The 18564-nt window shown below is 47.9% G+C and overlaps 1 protein-coding gene across 1 annotated transcript; it reads left to right on the top strand.

Moving 5' to 3' along the window:
- The first annotated feature begins 1237 nt into the window (after positions 1-1237).
- LOC125429368 (zinc finger protein 420-like) lies at positions 1238-15640 on the top strand. The gene is made up of 6 exons (XM_048490434.1): positions 1238-1396; positions 2408-3778; positions 7425-8065; positions 8243-8369; positions 12655-12750; positions 13858-15640. The coding sequence occupies exons 1-6, from the start codon at positions 1285-1287 to the stop codon at positions 15252-15254; spliced, it is 3744 nt and encodes a 1247-aa protein (XP_048346391.1). The 5' UTR covers positions 1238-1284; the 3' UTR covers positions 15255-15640.
- The last annotated feature ends 2924 nt before the right edge of the window (positions 15641-18564 follow it).

The following is an 18564-nucleotide window of genomic DNA, read 5'->3' as shown; positions in this document are numbered from 1 at the left end:
GTTGCAGACCCCTGCTCTAGGGAAACTGGTTGGACTTTGTGTGAGACAGGTATTTGGTACTGTTATGTACTGCTAGTACTACAAATATATGTGTTTGCATAAGCTAGCAAAGAGCTAGCAAAGAGTATCCCATGTATAGAAATAATTTTCACAAGACTTGATGGTTTGGTCCTGCAGGGCGCCTTGTAGGAACTGTTTCCCAGGAGTAAGGTCGGTGCAATAGATGTCAGTAGGATTCTGAGTAGGCCTGCTTTGGATTGTTGTGTTTCCTGAGCACTGCCTTCAGCGTGAAAAGACTAGTCGGCTGCCTTTGCCAGCCCTGCTCTTCAGGGGACGTGGTGCAGGTCTGGATTCTGCAGGAGAGCTCCCAGCCATCTCTCCAGTTGGGTGGTCTCAGGGCTAGGTCATGGCTCAGTTGAAGAACATCTGAAGAACATCAGTTCTATGTTCAATCCCTGGGGACATCCCAGGATCAGATAGCGGAGGATGTGAAAGTCCTTTCTTCACCCTGACATGCAAATTACCTCTTCCAGTCAGAGGACATGATTCTGAGGTCTGTTTTACAAAAGCAAAGAGTTGGAAGAGACCATAAAGGTCATCCAGTCCCATCCTCTGCCATGCAGGAACACAAAGTCAAAGCACTCCGGACAGATGAGCACCCAGCCTCTGTTTAAAAATCTATAAGGAGGAAGACTTCACCACATTTTGAGGCAGAGAATTCCACTGTCAGACCTTATGTTGAGGAAGTTCTTCCTAACTGTTTAGGTGGAATCACTTTTCCTGCACCTTAAATCCATTACTCCTTGTCTTAGTCTCAGGAGCAGCGGTAAACAAAATTGCTCCCTCTTCACCCTGACATCTGCTTCAAATGTTTCAAACGCTGACTATCAAAGGATGCCACCTGGCTTCTTTTCTCTTTACCTCCAGGCTGAAGGCGTCCCCAGATCTAAAAGTCTCTCTCTGCTTAACTGGGGCATAGGAATCCCGGAACCTGTTGCCATTTTAGATTTAAAAGCGGCGGCCTCACATACTGGATTGTCCAGTGCTTTAAGGGGCTGTACACAGTATTTCCAGATGAGGATTGGCTTCAATTCCACCACCTGAAGAATAGAGATTGCCCCATTGCGTCCCTCAAATACAAGACGCTGCGATTCCCTATTCCTTACAGCCTAGAATTGCATTGGTTTTTCTCCAACTGTCTCAGCATGAGACAGATTCGCATGTTCCTGTATGCATCATCTGAGAGAACAAAATGTGCTTTTCTTTCAGGGCCCGTTGATTTTCATGGAGGCATCTGTGTGTTTATCCAAAGAGGAGTGGGCTGTGCCGGATCCTGGCCAAAGCGCTCTGCACGGGGAAGTCAGAGCAGAGAACTGCAGGAGTTTGACCTCTTTAGGTATGGCTCCCTGGCTCTTGACAGATGCTGCAAGTGGGGCCAGTCCTAGCCATGCGGCAACTACAGCAGCTGCCCCAGGCCCACACGGAGACACCTACTAAACAGCCAGCTGGAGCGCTAATGGTTTGCAACAGAGGCGCCAGAAAGCCAGTAGAATTAGAATCTGGAGGCTGAGAAGCTGACTAATTAAGAGGGTGCCACAGGGACCTGTCCTGGGTTTGAAATTAAATTCAATATTTTTATCACGTAGCTTGGATGAGTGGGACCCAGAGGGACTGCTAATCACACTTGCAGATGACACCACACTAGGAGGGGTAGAGTTAGGTCTCGCAACCTTAAGCCAATAAATGGACTCTGAAGTATTGATCAGTAGTGTTTATTGAATAGGCATCAAAGCACCTCACTTGGCAAAGCCCATTCTGACGAAGCTGGCCTTCACAGTCCCCTTTATCCCCTGTAGAGAACCCCCTTCCTGTTTTCACAAAGTTGGTGGCAGAGAGCAAGCTAATACCTGACTGGCTGTCATACTGACTTCTTACTGAGTCCTCACAGGACAGAAAGACAGGGTGTAAATCTAAACTCTTTCAAACTCTTCTTCAGTACCATCATCTCATTTGAGTCCGAGAAATTGAGAAAGCAGCATGCACAACAAGAAGCATTGTTGATTTTACCAGTTTATTCTGGGCATCCTCCTTGTGGGCTTCCCAGAGGCAGCTGGCTGGCCGTTATGTGAACAGGATGCTGTACTTGATGGGACTTTAGGCTGTTCCTATATCTTATGCCTGTACTACTGCACTAGTACTGTGTACCTGTTCTAATATGGTCACTGGAAATGACTCTTCAGAGACCCGTTCAGAAATCTTTGCATTCCTGGGAGAACCCTGTGACCGAACTTGGGATTTTACCCATTCAATGATTACAGAACTTGTTACAACAGCCCACGCTGGCTACTTCCTTGTTAGGCTTTGTAAAGTCTGCTCTGTTGCTCATCTCTTTTCTTTATTCCTGCAGATGACGGGAGAGATAGTGAAGAAGAGAGTAAACAACAGAGAAGAAAAACTGAAGCAGAGCAGAAGTGGAGGAAGAAATCCACTCTTTCTGAAAATGCTGGATCCATTGAAATTTTGGTTCAAGAAGATCACAAAGTGAATATTTCCTCTCAAAGCACGAACCTCTTAACTGGTGGCATGCATCAGAGAATTCAAAATCTGGAGAAATTCCCAGAGTGTGGGAACAGCTTAAACCTTACTTCTCATCCAAGGACGGACACAGAGGAGAAGCCATATAAATGCACAGAGTGTGGAAAGGGTTTCAGCCGAAGGTACAACCTTGCTTCCCATCAAAAAAGCCACACAGGGGAGAAACCGCATGAGTGTTTGGTGTGTGGGAAATGCTTCAGTCGGAAGAATAACCTTGCTTCACATCACAAGATCCATACTGTGGACAAGCCATATAAATGCTCAGAATGTGGCAAGAGTTTCAGTCAGAAAATAAATCTTACTAGACATCAAAGAACCCACACAGGAGAGAAACCATTTCAGTGTTCAGTTTGTGGGAAGAGTTTCAGCCAGCAGCATCACCTTACCACACATCAAAAAAGCCACACAGGGGAGAAACCATACACATGCCTGGAATGTGGGAAGAGCTTCAGTCAGAAGATCAACCTTATCACTCATCAAAAAAGTCACAAAGGGGAGAAACCATATAAATGCCAAGAGTGCGGAAAGAGCTTCAGTCGAAGCACAAGCCTTAAGTCACATCAAAGAATCCACACGGGTGAGAAACCATATAAATGCACTGAGTGTAGGAAGAGCTTCAGTCGAAGCACACATCTGAGGTCCCATCAAAGAATCCACACTGGGGAGAAGCCATATAACTGCCTAGAGTGTGGGAAAAGTTTCAATCACAGCATTAGCCTTACTTTACATCTCAGAATTCACACAGGAGAGAAGCCATATAAATGCCTGGAGTGTGGAAAGATCTTCCGACAGGCCAGAAACCTTCGGTCGCACCACCGGGTTCACACAGGGGAGAAACCATACCAGTGCTCAGAGTGTGGGAAGAGTTTCAGTCAGAGGGTAAATCTGAGGGCACATCAGAGAGTGCACACAGGAGAGAAATTGTTGAAGTGCTTAGTATGTGGAAAAAGCTTCAGAAGGAGCACTCACCTCAGAGCACATCAAAAAATCCACACAGGGGAGAAGCCATATAAGTGCACACGATGTGGGAAATTCTTCCGGCACAAGGACCACCTTACCACACATCAAAGAGTGCACACTGGTGAAAAACCCTATAAATGCCTGGAATGTGGAAAGAGCTTCAAACATAATATAAGCCTGATATTACATCACAAAATTCATGCAGAGGACATGTCGCAGAAATGAAAATGGGTATTTGTTTCCATTTGATGCAGTGATGGCCATTACCTATGATAGCCATGAGCAGCGTCCATCTGAACACCAGAAGACATAGCAGAAAAATTGGAAAGGCCAGTTCATTCTTGTGAACTCACAGAGACTTGAGCAGGTTGCTCTTAGCCTTGGATGGTCCTGTGGTGGGATCCTCAATTTACAAGTGAAGTGGGACAATATTCACAATTTCAGTTTTGTAAAAAGTTGGATTGTTTAGAATGGCATCAGTGGGGATGCGCTTGCTTTTCTTTTTCCAGTGTTGTCCTGCAAGGTTAATATATTTTCCACTGAAACAAATTCCTTGTTTAAGAAGGAGTATAATTTTCTATCTGGTTTTTGCAATTCTTTACCTTGCAAGGTCACAAGTCTGAGCCCATCCCATCCCTGGCATGTTCATTAAGTCCTTTGTGTGTGTGTTAAAAGCTGTAAAGTTGCTTCTGACTCATGGGGACCTCATGAATCAATGATCTGCAGAACTTGATATTATTAGCAGTTTTGTGCAAGTCTTGCAGACTGAAGGCCATAGCTTGCTTTATAGAGTCCATCCATCTCAGGTTGGATCTTTCACTTTTGCAAGCATTACTTGCAAAATTTGGGCGTCTTAGTTGATAGTTCCATGGGAATGTCAACTCAATGCAAGGCAGCTGTGAAAAAGGCAAACTCTGTGCAGGGGATAATTAGGAAAGGAGTTGATAATAAAACTGCAAGGATTGTCATGCCCTTATATAAAGCAGTGGTGCGACCGCACTTGGAGTACTGTGTTCAGTTCTGGTCGCCACATCTCAAAAAGGATATCGAAGAGATAGAAAAAGTGCAGAGAAGGGCAACGAGGATGATTGAGGGACTGGAGCACCTTCCTTATGAGGAGAGGCTGCAGCATTTGGGACTCTTTAGTTTGGAGAGGAGACGTCTGAGGGGGGATATGATTGAAGTCTATAAAATTATGCATGGGGTAGAAAATGTTGACAGAGAGAAATTTTTCTCTCTGTCTCACAATACTAGAACCAGGGGGCATTCATTGAAAATGCTGGGGGGGGGGAAGAATTAGGACTAATAAAAGGAAACACTTCTTCACGCAACGTGTGATTGGTGTTTGGAATATGCTGCCACAGGAGGTGGTGATGGCCACTAACCTGGATAGCTTTAAAAGATTTATGGAGGAGAAGTCGATCTCTGGCTCCCAATCTTGATCCTCCTTGATCTGAGATTGCAAATGCCTTAGCAGACCAGGTGTTCGGGAGCAACAGCCACAGAAGGCCCTTGCTTTCACATCCTGCATGTGAGCTCCCAAAGGCACCTGGTGGGCCACTGCGAGTAGCAGAGTGCTGGACTAGATGGACTCTGGTCTGATCCAGCTGGCTTGTTCTTATGTTCTTATGATATTGGAATTGTGATTAAGCCGTGTGTGTGTTCGCCACCTGAGAAGCCCTGGCAGGGGAGGACAGAATAACAAATCCAGTAAACGAACTGAAACTAATATACGAATACAACAAATACGCCACCACACAATCACTCCCCCCCTGTGCCACAGAAACACATCTCGCCATGACATATCTCTGAAGATGCCAGCCATGTTAGGAGCAAAAGCTACCAGACCACGGCCGTACAGACCACATAAAACCCACAACAGCCAGTTGATTCTGGCCATGAAGGCCTTCGACAAGTCATTGGATGCCCAGTTTTATTCCTGGGGGTGGGGGGCAGCCTGCCTGATTGGGGTTCTTAGTACCCAAAACAGGCACTGGACTTGGGACTGCCCTGTGGCCCCCTGCAGAAAATGAATGTCAGGGCGGGTCAAGGCTATTGGGGGGGGGGGCAGGGTGATTGAAATATCATTGTTGTTTGATGACTGGAGAATAAGAAACTTGCTGAAACTGGAAATCAACAACAGCAGCCTTGTTTAATTTTGTAAGAGTTGCTCTGGGACGCCACCAGGCCACCCCACCTTTCTATTAAGACCCACTGAAGTGTCACCAAATAACCTTCTGCGCCCCTCAGCACCTCAGTTAAAAGACGAAGCGCCGGGGTGGGTGGGTGGTGGGGATGAAAGGCCCAACGAGGTGGTCATGATCTTCGCCATCTCTGGCGGCCTGTTAGGCTTTTAACATTTCAATTGTATCCTAGACTTATATTTTATGCATATTGTTTTATCCATTTGTAAGCCGCCCAGAGCTTGGCCATGGTCAGGAATGCAACAAATGCAATAAATACATCAATATGCAAATGCAATAAATACACAAAGACATCAACAAAGCCTTTCCTCCGCTGGGGACACCGGAGAGCCGCTGCCAGCCCCGTCCGGCGATTCTGACTTGGAGAGCGGGAAGGTCTGACTCAGCAGGCAGCAGCTGGGTGCTCCCTACAGAGCAGAGGAGGAGGAAACAGGGGTGTTTGAGGGGGCCGCTGGAGAAGACCCTCCCCAAACTGGCACAGCGCCAAGGGCGAACGTCTGCGCCTTCGGCTCCCTCGTTTTTTGGGGAGGGGGGGGGCGGTCGCTCCAGCTACTCTCTTGCTTCCCGGGACGAAGGCGAAGGGTTAACGTGAGCGAGAGGTGGGCAGGCTCCGAGAGAGGAGGAGGAGGAGGAATCCGGGAAGCCACTCCCCTTCCCCCCCCCCCCCGAAAAGGGCCTTTGTCTCCCCGAGGCCGGCAGCGGGAAAGCGGCTGCGCGTCCCCTGGAGGATCGGGTGAGCCTCGGTGCCTGCGGAGAGAGGAGAGGGTGGGGTGGGGGGTGCCCAGATGCAGGGCATGCAGCCCTGAGTCCTGGGGGCTGCCAGGTGGCTTCCTCCCCCCTACACCCGGGGCATGTGCCCCTCCCGGGGATCTTCCACCCCCCCCTCCCCAAGTTGGGAAGCTTCTTTCTCTTTCCTCTGCCAAGCCCCCCTCACCTCCCCCCCGCCGCAAATTCCTGGGGTTGAGGGTAGAACTGGGGGGGTTCATGTGAATCCACAGGAAACGGTTTCAGTCCGGCTTGCCTCGGAGGAACAGGGCAGAGGAGCGTGGCAGAGGGTCTCTCTCTCTCTCTCTCTCTCTCTCTGTGTGTGTGATATGGACGTAGGTAAGGGGGGGGGGTTCTCGGGTTTGAACCCCCCGCATTCATGTCCGAAGCTCCGCCCACCCGTTTCTGGGTTTTTAAAACATTTTAGTGCTTTTTCGGTTTTTGGCCTGCAGGGGGCGCGTTGTTTGGGCTATCAGCACCAAACTTTCAGGGATTGTTTGGGGGACCCTCCTGATGATACTACCCAGGTTTGGTGAGGTTTGATCCAGGGGGTCCAAAGTTATGTACTCCCAAAGGGGGTGCGGGGCTTGGGGAGGCGTGGCCATGCCCTAGGGGCGGGTGGGGGTGTGGCCCCCCGAACCCCTCCATAAAAAATCTATAGCTACGTCCCTGGTGTGTGTGTCTGTGTGTCTCTGTGTTGGAGTGGGCTCAAGTGAGGAGAGGGCCATTAAGTCTGTCTGTCTTCCAGGGGAAATGACCTCTGTCACCTGGAGAGTGGCTGAATGGATGAGACCTCACCTGGAGGAGGCTGGCAGTCCTACCCTCTGGCCTCAGTCTGAGCCGAGTGTTTCCCTCCTTGTCTTGCAGGGGAAAATCCCAGGTGGGAGTCCTGAGCTCCAGGTCTGCCCGGGAAGCTACTTCCTTCTCCCGGAGCTGCACGCAAAAAGACGGATTCCCCCCTGCAGGTCTCGACCTGTCCCCTTAAATCATCAGGACATCTTCTGGTCCCCATGGAGGGTGTGAAGGAGGAAGAGGAAGGGCCAGAGGGCCTTGAGGCAGAGAGGCAGCCCTGCAGCCCCTCAGAGGCTACCATGGACCTTGGAGTGAAGATGGAGGAGGATGAGGAGGACTCACCTGAGATGGACCAAGGTGGCACGCAGGTGAAGCAGGAGGCGGAGGACACTGCTGGGGGAAGCAAGGCATCCTGGGAAGGAGCTGTACGGAAGGTCCTAGTTGGGAACACCACCAGCTGGGAGCAGCATCGCCAGCACTTTCGGCTTTTCCGCTACGGGGAGGCCGAGGGGCCGCGGGAGGTCTGCACCCAACTCCACCATCTTTGCCGCCAGTGGCTGCAGCCCGAGCAACTCAGCAAAACTCAGATCGTGGACCTGGTGACCCTGGAGCAGTTCCTGGCCGTCCTGCCCCCGGAGATGCAGAGCTGGGTCAGGGAATGCGGGCCGGAGACCAGTTCCCAGGCGGTGGCCCTGGCAGAAGGCTTCCTCCTCCGGAGCCAGACGGAGAGCGTGAAGCAGGAAGAGCAGGTGAGGTGAGAGGGTTTCCTCCCAAGATACCCAAAGGGCAGATAATCAGCACAGGGGGGACCTAAGAATTACCTTGGTTGTGGACCAGCTTTTTCTGGAAACTACCCTTGGAAGGTGGTCCCACCTCTTTGCACCTCCCCACTCATTCCTGAGCCCCCCCTCTGTCCCTTGTTTCAGGAGACGGAGGTCTTAGAAGAAATAGCCTCCGATGTCCAAGAAGCAGAGGAGTCTCCTTTGGGTGCTAAACAGAGACTGACTCTCCAGAAGGTGAAGCAGGAGGGAGACAGAGAAATAATCTCACTGGGTAAGGAGTGGCTTTCAGCTTGCTCTCCTCCTCTTGAGTAGGCCTATAACTGTTAAGAGGTTAGACTTTTATGTTTCTCTTGAGCCTGTGTGGGGACTCAATAGATCCAGCCCAACTCTTTGAAATTTGTCTCCTGGCTAATGTGGGAAAGTACTTTTTTTATATACCAACATCTGAAATGCAGGTGAAGTGAAACTGATTCATGTCTCTGCTTACCCCCCCCCCCCCCCCCAGGCGTCTAATAATCTAAACTGATTTATTTTAAAATATTTATTCCCCACCTTATCTTCTTGGATTCACAGTGGCCAACAAGGCAACAATTATGCTGTGAGGAAGAAAATGTATCAGTCTATGAACAATTTTTACTTCTCAGAATATCCTCTGAAACACAGTTGCCCCACAAGCCTTCCTGAATGCAGCAATTGAAGGCTGTTGGTGCACTTCTCTTTAACTTCCAAAGGTTTGTAGCCCGAAAGTCTTGCTCGTCTCTTAGGCGCACTGGATTCAAATCTTACTCTTCTCTGGCACAATGCTGTGATTCCCAGTGCAAGCAGGCACAGAGTTGGACTTGTATAATCAGAGAACAGCAAATGCCTTCACAGCTCTCTCTTTGTTAAAGCATTTCTGTTTTCTGGTGTACAGAGTTTTTTCTGTCTGTGAAGGCAGAGGGTGTCCCCAGGATGATACTTTGCCAGCTATAGGCTGATCCAGGGCGGGGTGAGATATTGCAGATGGGAGGGACATACAACAGGGAAGGCCTTTCTTCGATCTAGCTGTAGAGAATTGCAAAGTAAATCCTTGGGAGGGGCCTGAGCTCAGGGGTTGAACATTTTCAGAAAGTCTGGTGCAGTGGTGGGATCCAAAAATGTTAGTAACAGGTTCCCTCGCCAGCCTTGCCCCCTCAGCAAAGGGGGCAGAGGCATTACAAAACTAGGAAAACCCTGAGGTGAGACTAGTGAGATAAAAGATGCAGAAGGCTGAGAATCAGTGAATTTGCACAGTACCTGAAAGGGATTAACCCAGTTCAGGGGAGTTACATTGTGAGTCGCATAATTGCTATATGGAACCTTCCACGTTTCAAAGGCAGGATACCTCTCGGGGAAGCTGAGGGCGTCGAGAGATGGAAAAGCCCGGACCCCATTGGTAACCCCCTCTCGGCACACACAAGAAAGGTAGTAACCCACTCCCGGGAACTGGTGAGAACCTGCTGGATCCCACCTCTGGTCTGGTGACTCCAGATAAGAGGATCAGGCCGGAGTTGATGGGAAAGACCCCCACACACACACACCCCTGAGACCCTGGAGAAAGAGCCACTGCCAGTCTGAGTAGACCAAATTGACACATGAAGCTGCTCCACCCATTTTTATGTATTTATTTATATTTATTCCCCACCAAGGGCACTGTAGAACTTGTCATAATAAACACAATATACCAACAACCCAAAACAATAATATGCGACAGAGGCAATTATTGGCAAATCACACAGTGAATAGCAGCGGACAGAATTTCTGGGTAAATTTTCATGTTTCAAAACTGTCCTTTCATCGGTGCTGCTTGGAGGGAGCTGCACGTTTCCCCCCCTTTAGCTGTGTGGTGTTGCCCTTTTGAATTGCCAGAGGCCAAAACTGTCCTTTAGTCAATTCTGCTTGAAGGGACTCATGCTTTTTCAGTTACCCTGCGGCTCCCCACTAGTCACTTCTCTCCAGGATGAAGAGGAGCCATTGATGAGCACCCTTTGGATTCGGTCAGTCAAGCATTTACAGATCCATCTAATATTAGCCCTACCTAGACCACATTTTACTAGTTTGCTTGCAAGACTATTATGGGGCACTTTGTCAAATGTCTTACTGAAATCAAGGTGTGCTGTGTCTATAGCTTTCCCTTCGTCTACCAAGCTTGTCACTGTTTTAGAAAAAGAGACAAGATTTGCCATGACTTGTTTTTCAGAAACCCATGTTGATCACATATACCCTTCTAAGTGCTTACAGACTGTCTGTTTAATGATCTGCTATAGAATCTTTCCTGGTATTGATATCAGGCTGAGTGGTAGTTGTTTGGGTCCTCTGTTTTCTCCACTTTTTGAAAATAGGGTCAACATTAGCCCACCTCCAGTCTGCTTCAAGCCACTGTGGGTCCCACTGGGGAGAAAGGTGGTGTTGTACATGAAGCAAACAGATTCACGCCTGATGTCTGTCTGCCTAGAGCAGGGGTCTGCAACCCGCGGCTCTGGAGCCGCATGTGACTCTTTTAGCCTTATACTGTGGCTCCGTGTGGCCTAGAGGTCGGATGGTAGCGTGGGCGTGTCCCTCCAGAGCAGCCGCCATCCCCCCTGCCATCCCCACAGCTGCCATCCCCCCTCTGCCATCCCCACAGCCGCCATCCCCCCTCTGCCCCACGGAGCTGGCAGCTGCCTGATTCGTCAGGCAGAGGGGGTTTCCCTACCCAGTGCCACTGCCTCCTGCAGCATGAGAGGCAGCGGCACTGGGCAGCGGCACTGGGCAGGCCGCAGCCGCCATCCCCGCTCTGCCCCATGGAGCAGCCTCTGCTCTGCCCCCAGCGCCTCTGTCTCCCAGGACAGGAAGGAAAGGTGAGTGGAGGGGCCGAACCGGAGGCGGCTCTCTGGCTCAGTAGATCCTTGGGGCCATGGAAAACAGGTCCAAATGGCTTTTTGGGTGGTAAAGGTTGCCGACCTCTGGCCTAGAGACAGGAACCTGGTTTGATGTTGGGCGTTTTGTCCTCAAAGAGCTGGAAGCCATTTGTACTTGCTGGTCTTTAGGGCCCACAAGACTTCTGCTTCTTTCTCCCAATCTCACTGTCAACTTTCAGTTAAAGTTTCTGCAGGTTTTTGCATTTTCTCTGGTCAATAATAGTTATTTGGAGTGAAGTCTGTTTGTAATATTAAATACTAAATAGTGCCTTGCTTTGCCGCAATCTTGCTGGTTTCTGTTCAGACCTTACTTTCCCTCTAGTTACCTTAACTAAGAAGAAGAAGAAGAGAAGAGTTTGGATTTATATCCCCCCTTTCTCTCCTGCAGGAGACTCAAAGGGGCTTACAATCTCCTTGCCCTTCCCCCCTCACAACAAACACCTTGTGAGGTAGGTGGGGCTGGGAGAGCTCCGAGAAGCTGTGACTAGCCCAAGGTCACCCAGCTGGCATGTGTGGGAGTGTACAGGCTAATCTGAATTCCCCAGATAAGCCTCCACAGCTCAGGCAGCAGAGCTGGGAATCAAACCCGGTTCCTCCAGATTAGATAACCGAGCTCTTAACCTTCTACGCCACTGCTGCTCCTGTCTTAACTAACACAAGCTAAGACACGGGGAAGTGTTTCAGATTGCAGGAAGACATTTGTAAGCCTTTTTAGACTCCTTACAGTTGAGAAAAGTGAGGTATAAATCCAACCTCTCCTCTGCCAGTTCCCCACTGAGAAATTAAAGCCTGATACAACCAGGTTTCAAAAGAAACAACACCTTTTCATCACGGTTTCTCCCCCCCACCCCACTGCAGCGTGTGTCTAGTGAAGACTTCGATGTCTATCACAGTTTCAAACAATATAACACTCCCCACAAACATGCGATCTGTCAGTGGGCCTGTTCTTCCTCATCGTTGTGTTGTTGTTGGCTGTTGTGTTGGGGCGGGAACTTTTTTAAAACTTTTTTTGAGCGCAGCTACTTTGCTACATGGATGCATGGGCAGAATTTCCCCGCCTCTGCATTTGAGCAGGTTTCTTCTGATTGTCTATTGTGTTGGAGCAGGAACACTACTCTGCCCCGACTGACAATTAATTTTATTCTTATCCTCGTTTTAACAACCGAATGTAGCCACACATGAACAATTTTATTAACATCATTGCCGCGTAGCTTCATATTTACGTTTCTTCGTAGCCACACCCAGTGCGGCACACAAAAAAAGGCTGCACGTGCTCTGTGCACAGCCCACTGCGCTCTGATTGGCTGGAAGGTTCCAAGGATGGGAACAATAAGCTGCATCTGTCCCCTGTTTCTCCCCACCAAACCGGCTTCAGCACGTGTTTTTTTAAAAAAAGGTGCATTTCAGTGCAGGTTCCGAAAAAATGCGTGATCAGGGGGGAACGTGTGCCAGAACCGGGATGAAGCCGTGTTCGGCACTTTAGCCGTGGGGAGTGCTTGCTTAAACCATGTTTTTTCACACATCACATGATAAATTGACCGTGGGGAATCGACCCTCTTCTTCAGAATGCCTGAATATTTGTCCTAAGTAGAAGTGCCAAAAATCACCAGTGTGTTGTTTGTTTCTTTTTTTTTTCAGAAGAAGGGCTGTCTGTTCCCAAGCTTGACTCCTCCAAGCTGGAAGAAGAGGAAGATCAATTTCTTGCATGTTCCAAGGATGGAGTGAGACCAACAGGTAGGTGCTCTGGTGTGGTGGGTTCTTTGTTCAGTGTAAGGAACCAGGAATCCCCCTGGCATGCACTTCTTCTGGCTGTGTATTAACCACGTGACTACTGAGAGAATGTGGTGGAAGTAAACATGCATTTCTGGTGGTGGGGAACTCTGCCAGCTCTGAAAGAGTAGACATACCATGGAAAGCATCTTGGTTTGAAGATGAGTGAGAGCTTCCTCTCTTGTCCATGGGTATGTACTGAACAATGTCCTCTGCCCTAGAAATCACATTGACATTTCAATCATTGGTACTGCACTCTTTTTCTGAACTGAAACCCAGCTGCAAATAGCTGCAAATTCATAGCTGGCGAAGAGGAAAAAGATAAGGGGGGGAAAGACCCTTATCCCCAGCCCCCAACCAACCCAGTGCTTCGACATGCAAATGGCTCTGGCCAGAGTAAGAGAAAAGACTTATCTCACATCTCAGCTAGAATAGTAGAATCAAAGAGTTGGAAGAGACCCCCCAAGGGCCATCAAGTCCAACCCCCTGCAATGCAGGAACACACAATCAGGAACACACGAATCAGCTAGGTTGTCACATGTAAGGGATGGAGATTAGGGAAGCCGAAAAGCCAGATTGCGTTCTTTCCTTGTGTGGCAGGACAATTGGGGATGATACCAGAAAAGGATAATGCCAAAAGGGAGATCATAGGTTCTTGGGTCATGAGAAAGAAGCTCTCATCTGTTGGCTTTTGGAAAGCTTGCCTCAAGCCACGGAGGACTAAGCCTTTACAAAGACACTCCGTCTTGACCCTATATTGAGGTTTAATGGTCAGAGAACTAAAGAAGGGGAGGAATTTTAAATGCTGCAACTTCAAGAGTTACTAGCCAATCCTCACTTAATTTTATGTAAGATATGTAGAGAATTGGAATAAGAGAACTGCATGTTTACACTGTCTCTTTGTACCTTTGCTCTACCTGTTATGCAGGTGTACTTTTAATTAATATAATAAACTTTCTTATACTCTGAAACATGATCTCTGTACCTATTCCGTTTACAACAGAATATGGTTTGCTCCCTGACTGGAGGTTGAATTGCTCCTTCATCAGTTTTCTTTCTTTATTCCTGCAGGTGATGGGCAGGAGAGGAAGGAAGACTTTGAACAGCAGGGAAGGAAAGTGGAAGCAAAACAGAGGAAATCCAGTCCTTTTCGAGGGGCCAGCCCTATTCTGGGCCAGCCAGCCAGCCCAGAAGGTCAAGAAGTAAACAAAGTTAATAATTCTCTTCTAAGTGCCAACATCTTAACTGTTGGCTCAACCCTCAGCACCCACCAGAGAATTCATAATGTGGAGACATTCCCAAAGCGTAGAGGGACCTTCAGTCAGAACGTAAACCTTACTTCTCATCCAAGAACTGATTTTGAAGAGAAGCCATATAAATGCTCAGAGTGTGGAAAGGGTTTCAGTCGGAGGTACAACCTTGTTGCTCATCAGAAAAGCCACACAGGGGAGAAACCCTACAAATGCTTAGAGTGTGGCACAAGTTTCAGTCGGAGTAATAACCTTACTTCACATCAGAAAATTCATATAGTGGGCAAGTCATATAAATGCTTAGAGTGTGGCAAGTGCTTCAGTCAGAAGATAAACCTTACTAGACATCAAAGAATCCACACAGGGGAAAAACCATTTCAGTGCTCAGAGTGTGGAAAGACCTTTGGTGAGCAGCACCACCTTACCACACATCAAAAAAGCCACACAGGAGAGAAACCATATAAATGCTCAGAGTGTGGAAAGAGCTTCATTCAGAAGATAAACCTTATAACACATCAAAATACTCACACAGGAGAGAAACCGTATAAATGCTTGGAGTGTGGAAAGAGTTTCACTCAGAGCACAAGCCTTAGGTCACACCAGAAGATCCACACAGGTGAGAAACCATATAAATGCTCTGAGTGTAGGAAGAGCTTCAGTCGAAGCACACACTTGAGGTCCCATCAAAGAATCCACACTGGGGAGAAGCCCTATAAATGCCTAGAGTGCGGGAAAAGCTTCAATCACAGCATAAGTCTTTCTTTACATCACAGAATTCACACAGGAGAGAAGCCATATCAGTGTTCAGAATGTGGAAAGATCTTCCGTCAGGCCAGAAACCTTAGGCTACATCACAGGATTCATACAGGGGAAAAACCATATGAATGTCCCGAATGTGGCAAAAGCTTCAATCGAAAGGAAAACCTGAGGGCGCATCAAAGAGTTCACACAGGGGAGAAACTATTGAAGTGTCCTGAGTGTGGAAAGTGCTTTCGACGGAGCACAAATCTTCGGGTGCATCAGAAAATCCACACAGGGGAGAAGCCATTTAAATGTTTGCGGTGTGGGAAGTGCTTCCGGCACAAGGACCATCTTGCTAAACATCAGAGAGTGCACAGTGGGGAGAAATCCTATAAATGCCTGGAGTGTGGAAAAAGCTTCAAGCACAACCTAAGCCTTACTTTGCATTGTAAAATTCACACTGGAGACAAACCATAGATATGCTGAATGCTGGGAAGTTCAGCTTTGGCACATACTTTACGTCAACTAACCCACTTGGAATGAATGGTTCAGGTGTGAAGAGCACTTCAAATAGAGGGCAGTCCTTCAGTTCACATCCAAGCAAAAGTATCTGAAGAAAGCCCAGGGCTTTACTGGTCAAAGTAGTGCTAACAGCCAGCTGAGAATGCACATCCCTGAAAATGTGTACAAATATTCAAAATGCTGATAAAATATTCACCATATAGCAAAGAATGTACACGTTAGAGTGCGTGGGGATAGGGGCAGTTGGAGCTGACATCTGTCAGAGTGTTTGAGTAATCTTACGATTAAGCGCTGAGATAGGCAAACCTTGAAAGCTAGGGACCTGATGAATGCATTCATGGCTGCCATTGCAAGAATGGATTATACCCTGTGGTGGCGAACCTATGGCACTCCAGATGTTCATGGACTACAATTCCCATCAGCCCCTGCCAGCATGGCCAATTGGCCGTGCTGGCAAGGGCTAATGGGAATTGTAGTCCATGAACATCTGGAGTGCCATAGGTTTGCCACCACTGGATTATACAGATGCTGGCACTGGTTCCAACCATTCTTGCCATTATAGTGTTTTGTCAGCCTCACTTAACTTGAGTTCTTGAGGCTGTACTGACAGCCAGTGTATAGTGGTTAAGAGCAGTGGACTCTAATCTAGAGAACTGCTTTTGATTCTCTACTCTTCCACATGAGCTACAGACTCTTATCTGGTGAACTGCATTTGTTTCCCTACTCCTACACACGGAAATGACCCACAATTTTGATCTTGGGCAACAATCACAGTTCAAGCCTAATTCTCTCAACCCCACCTACCCCTCAGGGTGTGTGTTGTGGAGAGAGAGGAAGGGAAGGAGTTTGTAGAGACCTTGGGAGACTCCCTTACGAAGTTGAGAAAAGCTGGGTATCAGTCCAAACTCTCCTTCACTTGGATGAGAGAGCAGTGGGGTCTCTGGGACACTTGGTGTCTTCCGTGTGTGTACGAGTTTGCCCATGGAAATGAAGAGTCGAATAGCCAGGCTGAAGGTTCTGACTGTCAGAAAGGAAGAAATGACAAACCTCAAAATCAAGTGTCTTTCCACTCCTCTTATTGGCTCCACTGAAACCCCTTTCTACTAACCTGGAGGGAACTGGGTTTGATCCCACACTCTGCCACTTGGAGCTGTGGGGAGTTTATCTATGGTGAACCAGATTAGCTTGTGCCAGCTGGGTGAAAAGGGGATATAAATCCAAACTTCCCTGCTCCGCTTCTTTTCCTTCTCCTCCAACACACCTCATTTTACCACAGCCCTGTATGCTTGGCTTTTTTAGTGTCCTAGCTCATCGGGGGAAAAAGTATGTTTACCTATTTACATACAATTGGAGTTTATTTTTTCCCCACGAGGTGTTTACAGTCCACCTTTCTCAAGAAGAGACTTAATCATCCTTAACAAACCAGTAGGTATATGGAAAGCCAAAGATTTGTTAGTATTGGTTCTGAAGAATTATAACTTCGGAGCAGTTTCGCTTAGAATTCTCTGTACAGTTCTGGTTGGGCGCTGGGAGAGGACAACGGAGGTGCAAAAAAATGCTTGGAGCATTTTAGCGTAGAAAGGTGGCCGAAACTGTGCTGCGAGGGAGGCGTGTGTCATTAGAATGTGTACATGGGAGGATAATTCTCTCCTCTCAAAATACCAGAGCTCTACCCCCAACAAACTGGCCAACAACAGGAGCTGAAGTGACAAAATGAAGTTCTGGTTGGTACCCCTTGGAATTAACTGGGAGAATTCAGTTGCATAAAGTATGGTGGCAACCAGTAGCTTAAATTGCTTTAAAAAAAAACCCCACACAAGTCCTTCGAAGACTAGTAGCCCTGATAGCTAAAAAAACTGTGCCTTCTTTTTCCAGGGGCAGACGCCATGAGCAAGGCGTAAGGAGAGATCTCTTAGGCCTCTTCCGCACTTTATGTGGAATAATGCACTTCAATGTCCCACTTTCAATGCACACTTTGCAGCTGGATTTTACCCGTCTTGAGGAATGGAAGAGAAAGAAGAAGAGTTTGGTTATATCCCACCTTTCTCTCCTGCAGGAGACTCAAAGGGAGCTTACAATCTCCCTTGCCGCTTCCCCCCTCACAGCTTAAACACCCTGTGAGGTAGGTGGGAGCTGAGAGGCTCCGAGAAACTGTGACTAGCCCAAGGTCACCCAGCTGGCGTGTGTGGGAGTGCACAGATAATCTAGAATTCCCACAGATAAGCCTCCACAGCTCAGACAAACAATTGTGAAAGTGGATTGAAAGTGCATTTTTTCTGCATGTGCAGAAGGGGCCTTAGACTCTAGCTTTTCAGTTTACCAGATGTGTTGGGAAGGAGCTGGCTTAGGGGACCACCATTGTGGGATGATGATCCCCTCTAGACGAGAGGCAGAAGTTGCTGTTTTTGACTTCAACTTAGTTGTTGAGAGGCCTACCCAGACCATGGTCTACAGTCTGAAAACAACACAACTGGCATTTGTTTTTAACTGTTGGTAACGTTGGAATTAATAGTCAACAATAGTACTGTTTTTACTTTGCTTGCTGCGGTGATGTTCTGTGTTCTCTAATGCTTGGAAGGCCTAATACAATCTCCATGGAAACAGATGGCAGGTCGATCTTTCCCTGTAGATAGCGTGATCCCTGTCTTAGCGATGTACCAACTGTAAAGCTAAAAGAAGGCATGAAGATGTTTCTTCGAAGTTCTGCCTTATGTGTACCCCTACATTAGAGTCCTTGGGAAATTATCGATACAATGTATTGATTAGTAAATTTGTATAATTTAATTAATACAATGTATGAATAGGGTCAGCTCAGCTCGAAACTTCGGAACCAAAGCCTCCATTTCTCTCGTTTTCCCTCTGGACCATTTCCCTAGAGGAGGATTGGGACTTGGGAGGCTCCTGCTTCTTGATTGGCTCACCGTCCTCTCAGCACTGTGTCCCATTGGTTCTGGCTGAGCCCAGCTTTCCTCCTTCTTTTAACTACATGAGCTCCTCCATACTGGGGAATGCATTGGAGCCATTCTCAGCACGGGCGTTTAGCACTGCTGACGGAGGCAGTCTTTGTTAGTAAATGCTCATTGTACACCAGGTGAAGCGAACATTAGGCAGGAGCCTTTTCCATTTTCCATTAGTAAAATGGAACCCAAAGCGTTTCTAGCTGGTCCTTCCTCACCAATACCACTTTTAGTGTATCCAGTAGCCCATTTTTAGCTCAGACTGTTACCGCGCTGCTCAGGATAACACTTTTCCTACTCAGAGGTAT

Source organism: Sphaerodactylus townsendi, linkage group LG03, assembly GCF_021028975.2.
Source record: "Sphaerodactylus townsendi isolate TG3544 linkage group LG03, MPM_Stown_v2.3, whole genome shotgun sequence".
Taxonomy (NCBI): domain Eukaryota; kingdom Metazoa; phylum Chordata; class Lepidosauria; order Squamata; family Sphaerodactylidae; genus Sphaerodactylus; species Sphaerodactylus townsendi.
Note: the sequence above shows the minus strand (reverse complement) of the source record. Positions and strands in the feature narration are given on the sequence as shown.